Source organism: Ischnura elegans, chromosome 3 (assembly GCF_921293095.1).
Source record: "Ischnura elegans chromosome 3, ioIscEleg1.1, whole genome shotgun sequence".
Classification (NCBI taxonomy): domain Eukaryota; kingdom Metazoa; phylum Arthropoda; class Insecta; order Odonata; family Coenagrionidae; genus Ischnura; species Ischnura elegans.
In genome coordinates, this window is record NC_060248.1 from 98,698,873 (window position 1) to 98,718,863 (window position 19,991).

At 37.9% G+C, this 19,991-nt stretch overlaps 1 protein-coding gene across 1 annotated transcript in view; it reads left to right on the top strand.

Moving 5' to 3' along the window:
• The first annotated feature begins 16,136 nt into the window (after positions 1-16,136).
• Positions 16,137-19,991, top strand: part of LOC124156237 — a 47,503-nt gene continuing 43,648 nt past the window's right edge. Inside the window, exon 1 of the mRNA XM_046530646.1 lies at positions 16,137-17,016. Within this exon, the coding sequence (XP_046386602.1) occupies positions 16,923-17,016 (94 nt within the window). The 5' untranslated portion in view covers positions 16,137-16,922. The remainder of the gene's footprint in view (positions 17,017-19,991) is intronic.

Consider the following 19,991-nt stretch of genomic DNA (forward strand, 5'->3'; position numbering starts at 1 on the left):
CGCCTATCACACCAATCGTCGGGTCGAAGGACCAGAAAGTGGGATATTCATAGCAAATTTGAAGGTGTAAAATTATTACGGAGGCTTCCGCGGTGATAAAATTGATGATTGGTACCCGGATTAATTCCGCATCGACTTATTTTTGGAGGACGACAGCTTCGAGCGCGTTCCAGTTCCCGTCCTCGGGTCCAAACCCGATTTTGTACCCGAAGACGGGAGCTAAAACACACCCGAAACTGTCGTCCACCAAAAATAAGTCGACAAGGAATTAACCCGGAAACCAATCATCAACTTTGAAGGTGTTCATTTGGTACCATTTTATTACAGTTGCTCCCTTACGGGGAAAATTGTAGAGGTTTGAGTAAAAGACTGAGAGAACACCAGAGAGCCTCCAACAATAAACAAGTCACTGCGGAGCACGCACAAAGTATACCGAGATATTCCATCATCTTCGATGAGGCAAAGATTATAGCCAAATAAAGCAGATATTTTCGAAGATTGGTGAGAGAAGCCATAGAAGCCATCAAACTGAAGGATTTCATCAGAGAAGGAGGACATATAATCCAAAGAGCGTGGAAGAGAACTACCTCGGAGGAAAAAGATGACGATCCCACGGGGAAAACGATTTTTCAATATGAGGCCAGTTAAGAGCTCTATAAAAGGACACAAGGAAATCAATCGAAATATTAACGTCAGGACGCTCGCAGGACGGATGGAGAAACCTATGTAATTCTTGCGAAAACCGCGGAAGCATCCCGAATAATGTATAGGTATATCAACATATCATTTCAATTTTGAGCATTTCAAGATAGTTATAGAGTTCCTACCTGGATTAACGAAATTGCAACCTTGACTGAAATTTCGTACCTTTATCGTCGTTTCGTTAAAATGAAAAAGAATTTGTATCTTTTCTCGAAAGAGAGAGCCAAATGATGTTTACAAAATGAAACCTCATCGGATTTATTTCGCAAACTTTTGGTGGTTATTCTCATTTTCAATTTTGAGCATTTGAAGATAGTTTAAAGATAGAGTTCCCACCTGAATGAACGAAGTTGCGACTTTGGCCGCAATACCGTTCCACTATCGTCATTCCCTACGGAAAAAAGAGAATTTTTCTCTTTTCTTGAAATAGAAGGAGAGAGAGAGACAAATAATGTTTAACAATAAAATATTTTCAAATTTGATATTTTTGATATTTGACAAAATATTAGGTTAGTTTTAAAGATAGAGTTTCCACCTGACTGAAGAAAGACCTTGGCGCAATTTCGTATCACTATCGTCGTTCCTAACTGGAAAAAAGAATTTATTTCTTATTTTCAAAAGATAAAGAAAAGAAGAGAAACTAACCCTTTTCTTGCCGAGTAACCGCGCAGGGATCGGACGTTAAAGCCACGGCCGCCCTTGAAAATTTCACGCAAGATACCGAGACACGAGCAGGCGGAGTGGAGAAGAGGAGGAAGCGGGGGGACTTTAGGGAGAAGGGCGCGGAAAACACCCACTCGTTATCCGGCAGACAGTTGGCCACATGTTCCCGGAATGAAAACACGTCGTCCGCTACACACACCCACATCTCCTCCAGATCCCCCTTCGAAACCACCCCCCCCCCCCTCCCAAAGTTCAATTCTCATACGACAGAACACTCACACAAGGCATCGCCACTCCTTTTCACGACAGACCACGCCATTCGCTTTTCTATTTTAATTTTTCTTCACATCCCGTCGGGTGCGCCGCGCTTGAAGTGAATTTGGGAAATGCTGCGTCGTCGCGTGAACCAACAAATGAGTGCTACTCCGCGCCCACCCTCCGCGTATGGTAGAAGATACAAATTCAAGGAATTAAAAATAAACTCTCCGAGAATCATCTATGTAGTGAGTAATAGGTCAAGAGTTATCGATCTTTCGTGGTTTTCCGTGAGGTATATACACATAATATACGCCAATTGGAGTGGCTTATTTCAGCTGAAAATGAAATGGATAATTCAAATTTTATCTATGGCTATTAAGTCGTTCTCGAAGTCGCTTATCGGGTATCTCGATTAATCGTCAATCATTGATTCCCGCAATGGCGCAACATTTCTAATGATAGATAATTTCACGAACCAATTTTGCTTGCCATGTACGTTTTCCACTGTACCACTTCCCCTTCTCCCTTTCCGATTTTGCTTCCTCTCAATATTGCGCGATGGTTTTATCTCTTCCACTAATCCGATTACGCCGCAAGAGTGTCAACGTGTGAATTTCGGATGGAAAAAAAATCTGTGACGGATCGCGCGTCACCTTTTATCGTCATGGGGATTCACGCGGTGATGCGTTGATGAAATGTTGTGCAGCCACTGGCTTTAGTTGCCCGTTAATTATGGAATCAAGCCCCTTTTGTAACGCATCGACGAATGATTCAATACACAAACCCTCAAAGGGATGATTTCACTTTTTTTTAAGACCAGGTCTGGTATAGGTGAGTTAAGTGAGTGATTCCAGCACTTCGAGTGGAGCTAGTTCTGATTGGTACATGTTTCGAAGCCTTAATTCACTGAACATTATTCATGGGAATAGCTGTTTTGGTGCTCTATCATAGAATTGATTGATGTGATGAAAAAATTAATTGCTGTGCCATTGAAACCCCAGTTACACCAATAAAAACTAATTTTATCGGATTCACCTTGGATTATGAAAACTAAGTGTACTGAAAACTACCTATATGGAGCTTGCTTTGAGACCAATGAAGTAAGAGCAGGTTGCGACATTGAGTAATTATTCCCGCGCTTTTATGTGCTAAAAAACTCGCCGCTACTCCAGCCGCAATGGGATATCTTCAGGCTTAAAACCAGCTGAAGTGACTACGAATTCAGATACTTAGTTTTTCGGCGCTGGAAAGCCTCAGCAGTAGAATAATCTTTAATTTTAATTTAGTCTATTTAACGGGTCATGAGAAATTATGTTAAAATCGTAGCTAAATTGCGGGTTCCTCAGGATCATATGACTACCATTTTACCGGTTTATAAACAATCGAAGGTATTTAGAAAGTGATGCATTAGAAAGAACCTTTGAGTGCTTTACGACTGGATGATCAAATCATTTTGGTTACAGCAACTGCTCGTGGTGTAAAAAAGATATTTTAAATCTTCACATTATTATTACTTTTTAATGGTATTACTATAATTTAATCGATCAATTCTGTCCATGGAACGTTTTTCCCAAGGGATCCTAGAATGCGTAGCCTGTGTTTAGATTTACCCGGAACCAGACCAGCAGAAATTCACACTCATCCAAGTCATAAGTGGTGAAAAACCCACAAAAACCCACTCAGACGGGACTCGAATCCGCGAACCCAGGATTAGCAGGCAAGGGCTTACTTAAGAGAGAACTAAACCCCGCCACCACGGGGGCCAACTCAAATTCACACGAAAAATGTCAATCTTCTGCAATAATACATTTCTTTGTGTTTGCCATTTTTTGCTAATTTAAATGCATTTTGCTTAATTTTAGAAATAATTGAAATTTTACCGCATGGTGTCATTAATTACACTATGACAGGATAACTATTGGAAATTCAGAAATAAATACAAAGCAAACACGTAGATATATATTATAAAATTACCTAACTAGCATAAGTGTAATGTATCAACGCTGCTGCAAATCTTTTCACTTTCCTCAAATTCCGCTCAAGCCTTCTTACGGCAGAAATATGGTAGATAAAGAAAAAAAGAGGCAGTCTTCTTGAAGTCACTGTTAAGAGTATGGTAGAAGATTAAGGAATCAAAACTGTAAAATTGTTTTCGAGCTTTCGTGGTCTTTCCGTGAGCTATTTGTTGAGTGGCACCAGAGGACTATTCGTTCACGTTTTTCTTTGAATTCACGCAGTGGAAGCCAATCCGTGTGGCTTATATCAGCTGAAAATATATTTATATTTTACGCATGGCTGCTAATATGCTTCATTCATAATAAAGCATAATAGTTCTGAACTCGTAACTCATGGTAATATTTACCAAGTCAAAGCGCCAAGTAATCTTTACCATAAAAACAGCCTAGAGCCATTGATTCTAATATTTTTCCTTTTATAAATATGATATTTCTTTGGATTATTGCATTAAGGATATCAGGAAGTAAAATTCAATTATATCTAAGTCATATGCTTAGATTTTATTAATAAATTTCTAATTTGTATTTGATGGCAAATTTCCCAAAATTTATTTAAGAGATGGAAAAGCTAATAATCAAAAAAAGTTAAATTCATTTTCGGCAGATTTGAGTGAGTCATTGTAATCAATTCGTTTTGTTGTTTTTTTAACCTTCCTTGGATATAACAAGGTGACAGCATTGATAGACATACATTGTCAGTGAAATCCGAACATTACTTCATTATTTGAAAAATACTGATTCGGATAATCATTCAATTAGTCTCTGTGCATTTATTTTCTAAAAGTGATGTTTTTAATTTGAATAAGTTTGGTTTGTTCAAACGCTCATTATCGAAATTGTAGGTGCTACAATCTTAGGGTAAAGGCTAAAATTGAAAAATCAGCTATATTTCACAAGTTCATCTATCATAAACTATATTTATTTATACATTACGCAAATCATTCACTTTAATATGATCTCTTGAAGCTTTTATCATCGTGGTTACTGCCACGGTCTTAAGTATTGTTGACGGCTAATGAGCGTACTCCCCTCCTATTTCTCACATTTAAACGATATTGTGAATGTTTTATTAGCCATTTAAACCACTTATGGGCACATGACTCGACAGCACGTGACACAACTATGTTCCCACCCCCCTAATTACCCGCTTGATGAATTCAAGCGCCAATATTCTCGTTTATTCATATAGGCAACTACAACTCTTTACGACTCCAGGATTTCTCGCCGGAAAAGAAGCGCTCTTGATTTAGGCTTTCACTCCAATCCATGACTTGCTTATCACATACATGCTGCGCATAATTTGATCCTTTCACTCTTTGACCGTAGCCAAGAATTTTTAATCATTAAATTACGCCTTTAATATTTTATAATCGATTTTTATAATTCAAATGGTCACCTTTGGCATAAAAATAACTGCAGCGTTTCTTTTTCGAAGCGCTCGCGTCACACGTCATTCGTGAAAGAAGTTTTCATTAGAGGTTGAAGCATTAAAAACCTTCCTCGCATTCAGATACAAGAGCCTAGCAATCAGCGAGTGCAGTGATCAAGGGACCTATTCGTATTAGGATTCTCGAGTGCTGACGTCTCGAATTGAAAATTTATCAACCGAAAGTAGGTCGAAGGGAACCAGAGAATTGCTGGTGATCTAACCGTCGTGGAGTTAAGAGTGCATTCCAGGTGAGAGGTAAGAAACAAAGAAAGGATAAGGAGTAATTGAAGGAGGTCGAAATGCTTTAACAACGTCCAAAATCTACGAAGATATTTATTTACATTAATATCTAAGTTGCATAACTTAAAAAGTCGTAGCTATAAGTGACCATTTTGGGGAAAATTCGATTATTAAGACAAAGCGAGTTTATGAATACGTTGTAAAATTAAAAGACGTTAATTTATTATTTAAAGTCGTAGCCAAGGCAAAACATAAAAATGGTGGAGACAAGCAAGTCATAGATGAGAAAGATAGTCTCAATGACTCGAACTTTTTTCATGCAAGATATCCAGGCGAGGTAAAGATGTGTCACTCGCCTATATGTCAACATAACTAACTCATATCTGTCAAATGTGGTTTATTTTTTTTTGCACGTTTTTGTTTTTATCATCCTTTTCTGTCTCTCCAGGAATCCTATTGGAAATAACGAGTACAGCATATTTTTGAGAATTTAATTTTATCACGTACATTTTACTGCACTCATTTAGAAAATACTTATCACGTCATTGCTCAGGATACTGTAAGGGTAAATGCCCGGAATTTTTATTTTTATTTTTGGAGCCCGACTTGCACCTCAATAAAAGTTTATGAAAATATATACTACCAATGATTAAGAACCTCCTTGACGTGAATTGAAGGATATTGAAAAATGAAATACGACATGCTAATTTTTACTTAAATAATGTAGGAATACCAGAAGAACAACTATTCTTTATTTGAAGTTAAAAATTTCGGAGATAAAAGGAAAATAGAAAATTAAGAGCTAAATCAATTTAGTTTGCTGAATCTTTTAATTTATCTTGACTGCAAACACAGGATGCTAATTTGAAAAAATATATATATATTTACTTGAAACAATGTTGGTTATCTACCCAATTTGTGAGTAAAAAGGCTACGAAAAAAACTTGAAAGTTTCCCAACCGTGTGATATATTTATTGGAAGCAGTATTAACATTTTAACTCAACTCGAGAATAATAATCAGTAATAAAAATTCAAAACGCAATTTCATTAATTTTGGAAGTTTTCTACAAATCCCATTCAAGTTTAAATTTGAGGGTTTGCGTTAGTTCCACAAAATCTACTTATTTGAAATAATTATCTATGTACACATCAGCGCACAGTTAAATGTTGGAGATGTCAAGAAAGACACAAAAATCATCCATTTTAACTAAAAAAAATAGTCCAACTCACTACATCTCAACGAAATTTCATATATCCGCGCGGAAATGAAACATGCTGATAGGAAACCTAATTTCACGTAAAATCTTCATGAATTCAAAGTTTAAAAAATTCACGCCCGTGTTCTCCGTTTCGAGGTTTACCAACTTTTTTGTATTGTCCATGACCATCCATTAGTCATAAATATATTGAAAAGCGGGATATGCCGCGGTACCCTGATGCTGCGATTGTATACGGACCCTATACATATACGATTGTTACAAACAGCGCTCCACACATAATTTATCAGGGAATCGAAATCATCTAAAATTAACGCAACCATCACCGCGACGCATCCGCACAGGTGATAAGAGACGTGCTCTCTATAACGTTATAACTGTATCGTTGAATTAGAGAGACAGAAAAAAACGAGAGAAACAATTGAAGTCGTTAATGGCGCCTGTAATTCCCCCCAGCATATATGTAAACCGTCGCCATGAAACAAAGGACGTGACGATAAAAACATACGAGTGCGGAGGCGCGATGGAAGGTTAACCCTTTTTTTTAATTTGCGGGGACCGACGATGTGACGGTATTGAGATTCATTCATTCGGAAAGGGGTTTAGAATGGACTGGAAATTGAAATAGGCTTAGATCGGTGGTGCATGAGGAACAATAGGCCGGCTGCGACGGGGGAAGGCAGCTGATCGTCGGGCGTGGGAGAGGCGTCTGGTTTTTTCATTTCGGACCCTGGCCTAGAGGGACCCGGAGCAAATACACGCGCGCGGCGCGGCACGGATGCGGGGGCGCGGGCATTTCAATGAAATAATGGAATGGGAACAGGTGAATGCATGTGTATCGCGGGATCAGGGCTCTAGAACTTGAAGCAGTAATACGTGTCCTGATTAACCGTTTCATATTGCATGCTATTGACGCCGACGGCTGCTGGAATATCCCCGTTGCCGTTTCATCAGGCAAGAAAATTTATGGCTTCAGTTTCCCAATAGGGAGAGGGGTTGGTTGGGAGAAAGGGGGGGGGGGGTCATATATCCGCAGGCATTTTGTGCCTCATGGTCCGAGAGATTAATTCCGGTAATGGGAAGAGATGGGAAAAGTCTAATGCCTTGATAATTAGCCGCGAATCGTGACGGATGTGGAGAAAAAAATAAGCCGTGTTGCGCAATTTATTCCATTCAATGTTTTAATCGCAGAAAGTAGAATGCCGTAAATGCTCATAATTTTTAAGTCCATTGACCCGAGGGAGATACGAAGTATATTCGGTAGCCTGGTATTTTTTCGGAAAAAAGCATTTGCGGAATCGGACTCTATAGGCGATGCATTAAAAAATACACGCTACAAGAGGAGATAAACATTACTTCACCGTGATGGGTTGTACTGAGCAAGGAGACAAGAATGTATTCCTCATTATGGTAGTGGTGATAGATGCGTGACAAAAATTATTGGTGCCAATAAGCTCCACTGTTCATTACCAACAGAAAACTAAAAGGGCATCAGGGATCGCTCCCTGAGGAATCGTTTCTATATGTCCATACGTATAGCAGGCAAAACAAGGGAACACACAGTGTTATAAAAATGATAATTTCGCAACCCTCATATTCAATGGGAGTAAGTATTCAGGAAAAATTTAGAAGCATTTGAGTCTCCTATAAATATGGCATGCTTCAGAGCGATTTCATGTCAATCTCTGGATGCAGAAGTCATATTTAATGCACACACATATGGCAAAATATTCATTTGAACAACTTTCTCTGATTACCCTACATACTGAACTTTAGAATTTTGTGGAAATTACTTCGACATTTACAATTACTTAGCGATATCCTAAAACATTTTCTCAGGATTATGTATTTTTATTAAACGGTTAGAGGAAATTGTTTAAATCTGGAAGCTAGATGGATTAAACATTTTACCCTATGAAATTTTTAAATATGACCGGGAAATAGAACAAAGAAGTAAACATGAATTAGGGCCTCCGTAGTTCTAAAAAAAAAAGAAGACCCTATGACGACCTTATTTTTGCCATTTAGATCAGGAAGCTAGATTGATTAAATATTTTACTCCGTGAAATATTTTTTAAATGACTGGGAAAGAAGAAAACAGCAAGTAAGGCATAGGCGGATCTAGGGGAGGGGCACGGGGGCACGTGCCCCCCCAGACCCAAAAAAAATATACAAGATTTTTAATACGGTCCCATTATCGTTGCGTTCATTTTGTATTACGAGGTATTTGTGCGCCCCCCCTCCCCAGAATAAAATCCTGGATACATCCTTGCTTGTGCCCCCCCCCCCCCCCCACTGAAAGAAATCCTGGATCCGCCCCTGAATTAAGGCCTCCATAGTTCTAAAAAAAGGATATTCCCCTATGACGACCTTATTCTTGCTAATATTTAGATTCAAGAAAATGTCCCACCATATATACGCACTAAATAAACGAACACGAGTCTATTCATATGGCGCGGTGATTGGGACGCCGGACCGCTTCCTATTCCGGCTTCGTTTCACCGATCGTGAATGGGTGAGAAGATTTGATCCTAGAAATGGATTAGAGTCCATGGCGCTCTCAGGAAAGGTCAGATGTGAATGGGGTTAGGCTCCTCCTCCCGCCATAGAGGGCGACTCGATCCCAGCGGATCTCGGTTCACGCCTCAAATGATATCCGTCCACCCACCACCACCCGAGGAGAATCGCACGCCCGCAAAGTTCTGCAAAAGCCTCCCCCCTTCACCCCCCTCCCTTCAAGCCCACATCTACCACGCCTCGCGCGCTTTTGCCGAACGGATTCTGGGGAAAAGGAGTGGAGGCGACCGACCACTTGCACCATAAATCAGGTCTCTCTCACGAGGATGGATATGGTGGGAGTCTCACGGAGACCATGTTTTGTGGGGAAGGGAATGCGCGAAGGATAAAGTTGAAGGGGAATGTTTAGGTCTTTCGGTTTGGGAGGTTTTCTGTCATCGGCATGCAAATATATATGAATTTTCACTTCCCCCCATTCGATTCTTTAACCCCGTCATACAGGTCAACAACTTATTTCAGCAAGTGCAATAGGTATTCAAAGAAATACGTGCGGACTAGTCAGCGGCGTTCCTTAGGGAAGTATCGGAGTGGTTCCCTCACGAAACAAATATGGCGGATTTTTGTACATCAGGTGATTGAAAATAGTTTCCGGCCTAAATCGGTGAAAATCTTTGATATTTAACATAGTGAAAGTACTTATCAATATTCACACTTAATTATTGACCAAGATTTTGGCACATAATACGATATTTTGCATTGTGTGCCGAAATCTGGGCAAATAAATAAGTGTGGGAATGGACAAGTACATTCATTATGTTAAAAATCAGGTGATTGTTTCAATATCGATAATATTAATTTATTAATTGATAATATGAGAATATTACATCAATATTTTGTTGATGCATTCATTAAATGCATAGGAAGCTCAACTTAGCATACTTCTGCTACCTTTAAATGACTATTTTCATGTTTCGATCAACATCTACTGCACACACTAACCTTTGGAATGGGGTTTCTATTCACTTTTTCGATTACATTATGCAATTTTTTTTTGCTTTAGCTTCGCTGTGGCTACTGTCTTATTATAATTCATATTCATAGTTTTGGCGGGAATATCCCTTGCGAGTGGAATTTTTTTCTTTATATTGTCGTAAGTATTAATATACTCACTTCGGAGAGAATAATTATCATCCTCAGTACTCTCATGTAAAATCCACAAAGAAAAATAATTTGCCTGGATTTGGATTCGAACCCGAATCATTTGCCTTGTCAATGGAAATGATTTTTCCTCGAAGGCGTCGTTTTCGCACTTAATCGTTCACTTGCGGGCAGTGGCGGCGGGTGCGTATACGCAAGTTAGCAAGTGCACACCCAAGATGAATAAATTATAAAAGAAAACTATTCCTTTGCAACGCGAAGGATAAAAGTACTGTCTGCATATGCAAGAAACATGAGCCTCCGAACGGTACAGCTATCTCCTTTTCGAATTCACCGCTCTACAAGTGTGCGATCCCGTGGCATCATGCCGGGCGCATTTTCGGTCTGTGCGATCGCTTGAGGGAGCTCTGGCGGGACGAGGTAAGCGGGGGGGTATGTGCTGTTCAAAGGGGCGATGGGAGCAGACTCAAAACCATGCGAGTGCGCACGCGCATGTTTTCGGTGACTGACTAGCAGGTAGTGTAGTGGTGTAGCCGCCACCTACACTACCTGCGCCCAGGATCCTAGTCCGTCTACAGAGCCATCTGGATAGCCGTTTTCTACACTACTTCCTCATAGGGTGTAAGGAAAAGAGAATGAATTTCAACGACCGTCACTTGTAAAGGTGTGTTGAGAATAATTATTTTCATACGTGCTAATATTATTTCTGTTCATGCAATTTTAAGGGTAGAGTGTACCAGTAATATGTTTTGCTTGCTATGTATTCTATTACGACGAAATATGACGCTCATGGATTAGGATTAACATAATATAATTAAATCATCCTTTATCTGCTCTAATGCACACCCTAGATAAATTACTACCAGCCGCCACTGCTTGCGGGTGACTACCTAAAAGTTCGCCGCTGTTAGTCAGCGGTTAAATATTGTCTACGGTGAACTCACGAGCGTAGTAAGTTTAATTTAATTAGCACCAGCTCCCGGAATGTGAGGCTTTGCGCACAAGGATGCTGCCTTGTGGTATCGTATGTCTTACGATATAAACCATGTTGGCCTTCTAAATCTCACAAAACTTCGCAGGGGAAGAAGATTCCTTGGTTGTGAAGTAAAATAAGTTAAACTCTCTAAGGCAATGGCTCAATACCGTTAAAGAAAATCTTGCGATATGGGAAATTTGATTTTGAAACTCTTTAAACCTTATGAAAAATTATCAAAAGGTATAATTCGTGGTGCAAACTTGTTCCTTGCTCACACATGAATCGTAAAAAGAAACAAACACCATGGCCTCGTCCACAAAAAAGATATAACCTCAATCTTTTTCAATGTATTTTGAATTTTGATGTCCAACACATTTTCCAGCATTCCTCCCTAGATTACCTTTGAGAAAATAAATTACAAAAAGAGACAGAATAATGGGATACTTAATCTATTGAGATCCTTTGGATGTAATAAAAAGCATATCTACTGCCAAAATGAATATTTCTGGCGATTATAATGGAAATATACTAATCGACGTTGATATAAAATACATTAAACGTATCAGAAATTTGAGAAGGCTGAAATATGTCCAATGAGATTCCTTCGATTTGTTTTACATTATTTTTTCTATATTGCTGTACTATTAAGAAACCACAATTTTATTTGGCTGAAGTATCATACCTTTTGTCATTATTGGCGAAATAATTGTTATATCAATCCACCTCAAGTGTCCCAATCGATGCTTATGATGCCTATGTGGAGTACTAAAACTTAAATTCATCTCTTTTAAAGAAACAAAAGACAATTCACAAATCGATATTCTTCAAAGGGCATTTGAAAATAATAATGCGCTTCAATCCAAACATACATATTATTTCTCTATTTTAATTATTTATTTTGTGCACACATGGAAACTTTTTCGGATTCCAGAGTTTTTCATAGTAATTTTTACAAAAGCAATCAATTGATATCTTTATAACACATCCCTTTTCGCTCATATTTATCAGCGTATTCAACAAAATCATTCCCATCCTCAATATATAAATACGTCCTATTCACCATCCATCGATGCTAAGTGCTTCATTTCGAGAATATTCCGCATTACATTCTAGAAAACATTACACACGTCATCCACTCTCTATTCCCCTAGATTCCTTTTAAACGTGCACACGTGGCTGATAGTCACATTTGCTAGGCCTACCTTCAGTCCAGGCCTCACACGCCCTACTTTCACCACACTTCACAGCCCATGAAGTGGAACATATAGTTTTCATGCATCACTAATTGATAATAATTTTAACGGTATGGAAAAGGAGTTTTCAAATAAAAAAGTACTCGTGCATGCGCATAGGATTAAACTCCAAAAGCACTCAAGTACCTAATTTAACCCAATTGCGCTAGTCTGAAACGTGAAAAAAATTAACTCAATGCGAAAGAAAGATTTTAATCTACGGTGAATAACTAGACTCCGTTACAGAAAATTTTCTGGAATTAGAGATGCCGAAAGATTTTTTTTAACAGAAGATTATGTGGAGACAAGAGTTTTTATTCATAATTTTACTTACACAAAGACATGGAAATGAAATATACATGCTCAAAATATCGAAACAAAACAGTTGGGCAGGTTGCATGCGAAATGAGTGCGCAGTTCCTGAGAAGGAAACATGGGGACGATATATGCTTCCATTTATAAATAAAAGATTTCAACCAAAAATACAAGAATAAATGGAGAATTATCTAACCTATCTGAAGTGATTTTTAAGATCTTCCCTTCAAATTCCAAAATTTTTAGGAAGAAGTGTGAAGCACTTTACTATTAATTAAGTACATAATGGTTCAAAAAGAGAGTTTGAAGTTGGGTCAATGCTCATTTTGTAGTTGTATTATATTAGAATTAATGTATTTAATGGATTGTTTTAAATTGTTTCATAGGGATAATGCTAAATTCTTAGTTGTATGAGATTAGAATAAGGGTATTATTTTTATCATGGATATATATTCTGATTCTGTTTCTTTGTATTATGTATTTCCTGATTTTATGTTACCACCCGACATTATGGTCGACTTGTAACAATTTATGTAATAATAATAATAATTTAATCCTTTGGGATTCCTCAAATTTAATAAAATTATATGTATTGCAAAAATGAATATTTGCGGCGATGGCAATAAAAGAATCGTAATTTGAGGTGATAGAAAAGGCCTGAAATATAATAGAAATTTGATAAGGCTGAAATATGTCTACTGAGATTCCCGTAATTTGCTTAGTATGCATTAATCGGGTTTTTAATCAAATGATTTACTTCCGATGTAATCCCTATTTGTTTTTCGGTAGAAATTTATTAGGAAGCTATAGACTAAATTCTAGTAACGATTCTCACAATCAGCATATACTGAATGTAGATAACACTCGAGATTTTATTATCCAAAAAAATAAAATTTAGCTCAAAATGCATGAAATATAATGCAAATAATTTCAGAACTATGAATTATGGTTACAATAAATTAATACATGAAGACATGAACGATTTTTACAATGTTTTTATACAATGCAAAAATAAAAAATATAAAAAGAATTCTATTTTATATGAAAGAAATAGAAATGACAGGAATTTTGATATACCTACCTTATTTGCATTTTGTTTTGCCAAATAGGCCAGTAAAATATCATGCTTACTATCATTTGAATTCATTAAATTAATCAATTTTGATTAATTTCCCTCACCTATACTCCAAGACTATATTAATTGCTATATAAATAGAGGTCAAGAAATAGATTTATCTAAAATACATTATGTAAAACTAGCGCCCGACGCTTAAAACAAACCCGGATTTAAGCATTTGATCCTCTAATATTGAAGCGCATATAGTGCATCATACCATTCTGCTAGTAATTAAATTTGGATTAAACAGCCACCAAAAACGACTAAACAATTCTAATCGCTTTATCTGAAACAATTGTATTCCAGCTGATTAGTATTCTCTCCTTTTAATTAAGCTCTTTAAACCTCCTCCAATTCATGTTTTATTGTCTAACAATATTTACATTTTAGATATATTGAGGGCAATTAGAGAATGCAGAAGGAAGCATAATGATGCCATGAAATGAATTAATAGTTCTCATTGTAATACATTGCATCCAAAATCCAATTGTCAGTACTAAAAATAGGAGGGCTGAAATTCAGCTTCGCTATACGTCTCTATGGCAAGCAACGAACGAGGAATAGTGTGAAATAATTTCAACGTAATTATCTACGCAAACAAACGTAATAGCAAAACATGATGAGATTCTTCAATCATGTGCAGTGCTGCATGACTAGAGCTCTAACTCACCTAAAATTGTGAATAAATTCAATATATAATTCAGGATTATACTTCCAGCCATAAATGACGCAAGAGGCTAAAAAAAGGGCTGTTATAAAAAATGCCGGAATCTATTTGTTATATTTTCATTCTCTTTTATGAATCTTCAGAAATGGAAAGAATATATGAGCGGGAACTCATTAGCATCACCCAGAGCACCTTGATATTTTTTAAAGGTCTTTCCACGTCCTGCGCATTTTATTTTTTCTCCCTTAGCTTCCGGTATCAATGACCGATCTGTATTTCCTGAGCTTATTTTTTCAGCCGCCATTGGAAGCTAATACTCATTTGTCGTAATGGGTTTACTCCGTCCTTAATTGCCCTAATAGAGAAAGAGAGAATAAAGCCAAGCCAAGCAATATAGAAAGCAAGAGTAGCAAGTACCAGCACAGTCAAGTACTTCTAAGAACATGTCACACTATCGCTTCTACCATCTGTCTACGCTATCATGTTCTCAATCAAATATGGGTGGTTTGGAAGCAAAGGGGTACGAGTGATTTCTTTTTTCTATAGACATTTAGGTACGGAAATTAGGTATAGAAAACAAACGAGATGAATTAGATATCTGATATAGTGCATTTGATTTTCGTCCTTGTCAGCAAAGAACAGAGACGCACTCGTACCCCTTGGCAACCAATTTTTGTGCATTTCTTCTAACAATTAACTTTACTTAACTCTGTTGAGAAAAATATCACTTGCACCCCTTGGCTTCTCACCCCCTCATATATAATCGCCATATGACGATGAAAAGATTATCCATTGCCGTTTCGGGGATTCACAGCGGCAACTTTACGTTATTTACGAAAGGTTAAGAGAAAGAGTACGGGAATTGAATTATTACTTTGCAATTTTACAACCTATTCCTTTACCTTAATTGATTTATGAAGAAAATAGGACTTTTTAACTCGTTGAATTATCTGAAGCTAGTGATAGGAATCGATAGGTTGGGGCACGGCACTAGAAAAAAGGCAGGGGTGATTGAGTGATTGATAAGATTCAACATTTTTCTAATGGATTAACACAAATGTTTTGCAATTTTTTATATTGCTTTTTAATACTTCATTTTAAATCGTATAGCCGAGGTTCAAACTATTAAACATCTGTCTGAATGGCGAATTTCAGTCAATTGTGTCATGGCTGCAGAAGATTTTCTCCACAGACGATTTTATCCTTCATGAATCATGATATATGCCTTAGTTATGCCCTAGAAATGTCTTTTGTATAACAAAATCGCCTTAACAAAAGCAGTACATTTGAAAACAAATATAAGCACACTACTACATATCTACTAAGTACACATAGTAATATATACCAATTTATAAATATCTGGGGGTGAGGCTTTGTTTTGAACCGTGAGGAGGAAACAAAACCTTCTTAAAACCTTGCTTGATTTATGCGTTCAACCAGTTGAAGATGAGTAAGGAAGGCCGTCAGGGATGCTTGGGAAGTTCATGGGTAAGAGTTTGAGAATTTGGTTCCCTAGGAGACGATGATTCCCCCACCGCGCCACCTCTCCCCTCCACCCCATCCTCCTCCCGACGTGAGCGCGCGCCGGGCTGCCTTCCACGCGGGCGCCAGCCAGTGCACACTCTGACAGCGGTCGCGACAGTTGATCGGAGAACACGGGGTCGGCCGCGCGACACCCAATGCGGCCCGTCGACGTCATCCCTTCCTATCGAGAGAGGGAAAACGTGCCTTTCGCGTGCTTTTGTGAGCGTTATATACCGAGTCGTACTCCCGTGTCCCAGGAGGATTATAAAATAATACTTGACAAGCGCTGAGCGGTTTTCGCAATTTAAAAAATATATTCAAGTATCGGAAAAAATAGTATTATATCTCTATTTGCTCTAGTGAATTTTATCTAGACTATCAATTTTAGTGTGAAATTAAAATTAAGACAAAATTTGGGTTTTAAACGCTTGTATGTTTTTAGTTACGGCGCATTAGTTGGAGCAGCCAGCGTTGTCAACACTGCTTAGCGTCCTTTCGTGATTTCAATAATAGATTCGGTACATTGAACCTCGGTTAATTTTGCCAATTGCAGACAACATCAAAGTTTCTGAAAGTGGTTATTTTAATTGAGAAATAAATATTTATTATTCCGTACATATTATTCCGTACGAATTGAACTAAATTTTAATAACAGAAAACAAATATCAGCGTTACAAATAGTCATATGTCAAAGGCAGGTGGTAAAGCCATCGCAACGCTCGTTAGGAAAATATTATAAAAACCTAAGCGTGGAGATATTCATGCTGGACCCCGGAGGAGTTCTACGTCGCAAGAAGTTAAGTCTGACGGTGGCGCCTTAGTCTGACAAGGGCGAGAAGCATCACTCCATAGAAGAGCTGGCGGCCGTTTCAGCCGCGGGGACCTTGAGGAATGCTTGCGGGAGGAACCAGGAGCTGTGAGCCATGGACCTTCGCCTCGGCCAAAACTTGGCTCACCCTCCTGTCAGCTCTTGCTCTCATCAGCGGTAAGCGCTGTTTTTCTTCTTCAATTAGCCTCATAGGTTAGTGAAATTGATAGCGAGAAACAGTGAGTGATATTGAACAAACTAATAGAGAGAAATCCCCACCAAGTAGTTCTTCGTCAAATAGTACCTATGAGAATGGAATTTGCATGACCTTGTAATGATAATAAGCCCTATATTGATGTGTGAAATTAATTTCCAAGCAGAATTAATTTTCTCGACAAGTTTCCTCGTGGTAAATAACTCACACCCACTATTCTCTATTCATCGCATTCACTTTTAGTCGTCCGTTTGGTGGAAACTTTCCTTCTTACTTTAATTACGCTTAACTTAAAAAAAACTTCACGTTTCTATAGTGAAAAAGAATAGTAAGTTCAGTAATATTCAAAACTTATAATTCATTTAAACAGTGGCAATGACAGTATTCCTGATTAAATTGCCCACAAAACTCTTCTAATATCGCTTAAATCGATGGAGAAGATAAGACGCATATGTTTATTTTTGAAAAAGGAACTTAATTCGTAAATAGTCTTAAATTTTGAAAATAAGGAACGCAAAATTTTCTCCTTACTGTAATGCATATTATGGTGTGCCGTAAGACTCTCAGAGTGCAAAACGTAAAGGAATACTATTCAGAGTATTAGGTGTAGTTCTTCAACACTGCTTTAACAATTACGGACGATAGTTTTTTTTCCCAATTGTGATATTTGTGCATGCTGATATCATGCTATAAACTTACCTTGCGGCAATTTACTGTTGATGTTAACGCTATGAAAAACTCTAAACCAATTCACAATCACAAAAGAAAAACTGGTACTTTCGATTAAAGATAATCCACATTATTCCTGATCATTTATAATATGAACTGGTAATTAAATTCAAGTTGATTGATGTAATTAATATTCATGTACTATAAAAGAATAATGAACACGTTTAAATTAATGAACCGGACAGGAAAATGAATAATTCTCAATTCCCAATTTCGACCACATGGAAATTATAGATTGTATCTACTAATAACATTTCCAAACCCAATTTATTTTCCAAACTCGTGACCTCTGAACGCAAAATGAAGTTTGATGAGGTTATCTTTAATAAAGTGAGATAAAAATCAGAGCGTATCCCCTCTCGCTACAGGATTTCGGAGCTGTCCGAGTCAATTTATAAGTGATTGGAGTATCGCAATCGCAATTTCTTAAGATTTTACAACAAAATAGCGAAGTGGAAGTGAGTGTAAAAAATTGAATTGATACTGGTGCAAAGAGAAATTTCCGATGCACCAATGGAATGACCGCTAGCATTGAGCGTCAGAGTAATTAATGTATAATCGTTTACTTCTTTCTCCTGAAGTAAGGGAAGTTATTAACACGCATCTCTAGGGATAGGATATTTTTTTAAATTCACTGCAATTTTTTGTGGTAGATTTCTCCAGCAATTACAGATCGCGAGACATCAGTTCCATCTCTACCAACAACATTACTGCCTAAAAAATTCTATGCAAGAGATTTGGGGCCTCAAAATCTTAAACGACGAATCAATTTTGCAGAAACTAATTTAAAAGAACAAATAGGATTTCACCGACATGACTTCGAAATCTAGAGGAAATTTTATTAAGTCATACACTCCATAAAATAAAACCGCAAAAATGCGTATGATATTATAAAATATGTGAAAAATATGCGCGTCACTATTTATAGTCATCGCAGGCAGTGGCAACGCCGTTCCGGGACTAGTTAACAAAAGACGAAATAGTCAAATTACACTTTTATCCATTTTGGTGCCTCAAATTTTTTAACATACATTGGTAACCAAAATAAAAAAAATTGTGATAAAATGTAATAATAACTTAAAATATAAAACCACAGAGTAACAATCCATTTCTAAAAAAAATATTGAGGAAAGTGCGGTCCGGCACTGCTAATTTTGTCATGACGTCACTGTCATAGGTTAATAACCGCAGAAATGATTCTCTACGCGGTAAAAATAAACAAGAGTCCCATAATTTTTTTCTTGGTTTAAATATGCATCATTTCTAGTGGTCTCGTCTGGTTAATAAGTAGATGAGGCGATTCATCACTTATTCAAACGAGGCGATAGCAGGAGGAGTCAATATAATGAAGCCCCACGAAAGGGTAATTTATGGCGTGAGCGACAAGCCAGGAATCAAGGGTCGACATTATGAGGGGAACCTGAAATTGATCTTCAAAATCGTGTGGCCCCCGGAAGCCAAATTAGGGCGCATAAGTCCCCTTCACAAAATCTTCCTTCTCTCTCCTAACAATGTCCTCACGGAAATGGGTAGGGCATCAGAGTCTAGCACTGCATATATTCGGTTATCTGTTACCACTATTAAAATGTCTTACCTCAGCCCAGTATTAGCATTTTCTCACAAATTGTTTTAGTCTTAATTATCCACAAATTACAAATAAATAATGTCCTAGTCCTTGATATATACAGGAGAATGAATTAAAATAGCGCTTAGATGGAATTTTGGGGACCGAGGTTAATTTTTTTCCAAGTAATATATTCATGTCTTACCGCTTACCATTCATAATATTGCAGTTTCTCGGCGTCACAAATATAACCAGCTACGAGCCCGTTAGTAATCATTGGATGGTGGTTTGGTATTTGGAGGAGGCGACCGACAGCTTAGGTCATTTTGCGCCATGTGGGAAGGGGTAGTTAAGGAAGGGTGGAGAGAAACCCGGCGTCGGCATTAGCCTGCTCTTAACGAAAGGCGCCAAGGGGACCACGGCTTAACGTCCCATCCGACGGACGGAATGTTGCGCTTGAAATGTCCTCCACACAACACTCAAGCAGGGATCGGGCAGTCTCTGAAAATTCTCTGCCACCGCTGGGATTTGAGCCCGAGCCCGCCGGGTGGGAAGCCAACATTCTAGCCACCACACCAACCAAATCCCCTAATTATCGGCGTACTCATAAGACGGGATTGGTTACATTTGCAAAATATAGCGTGC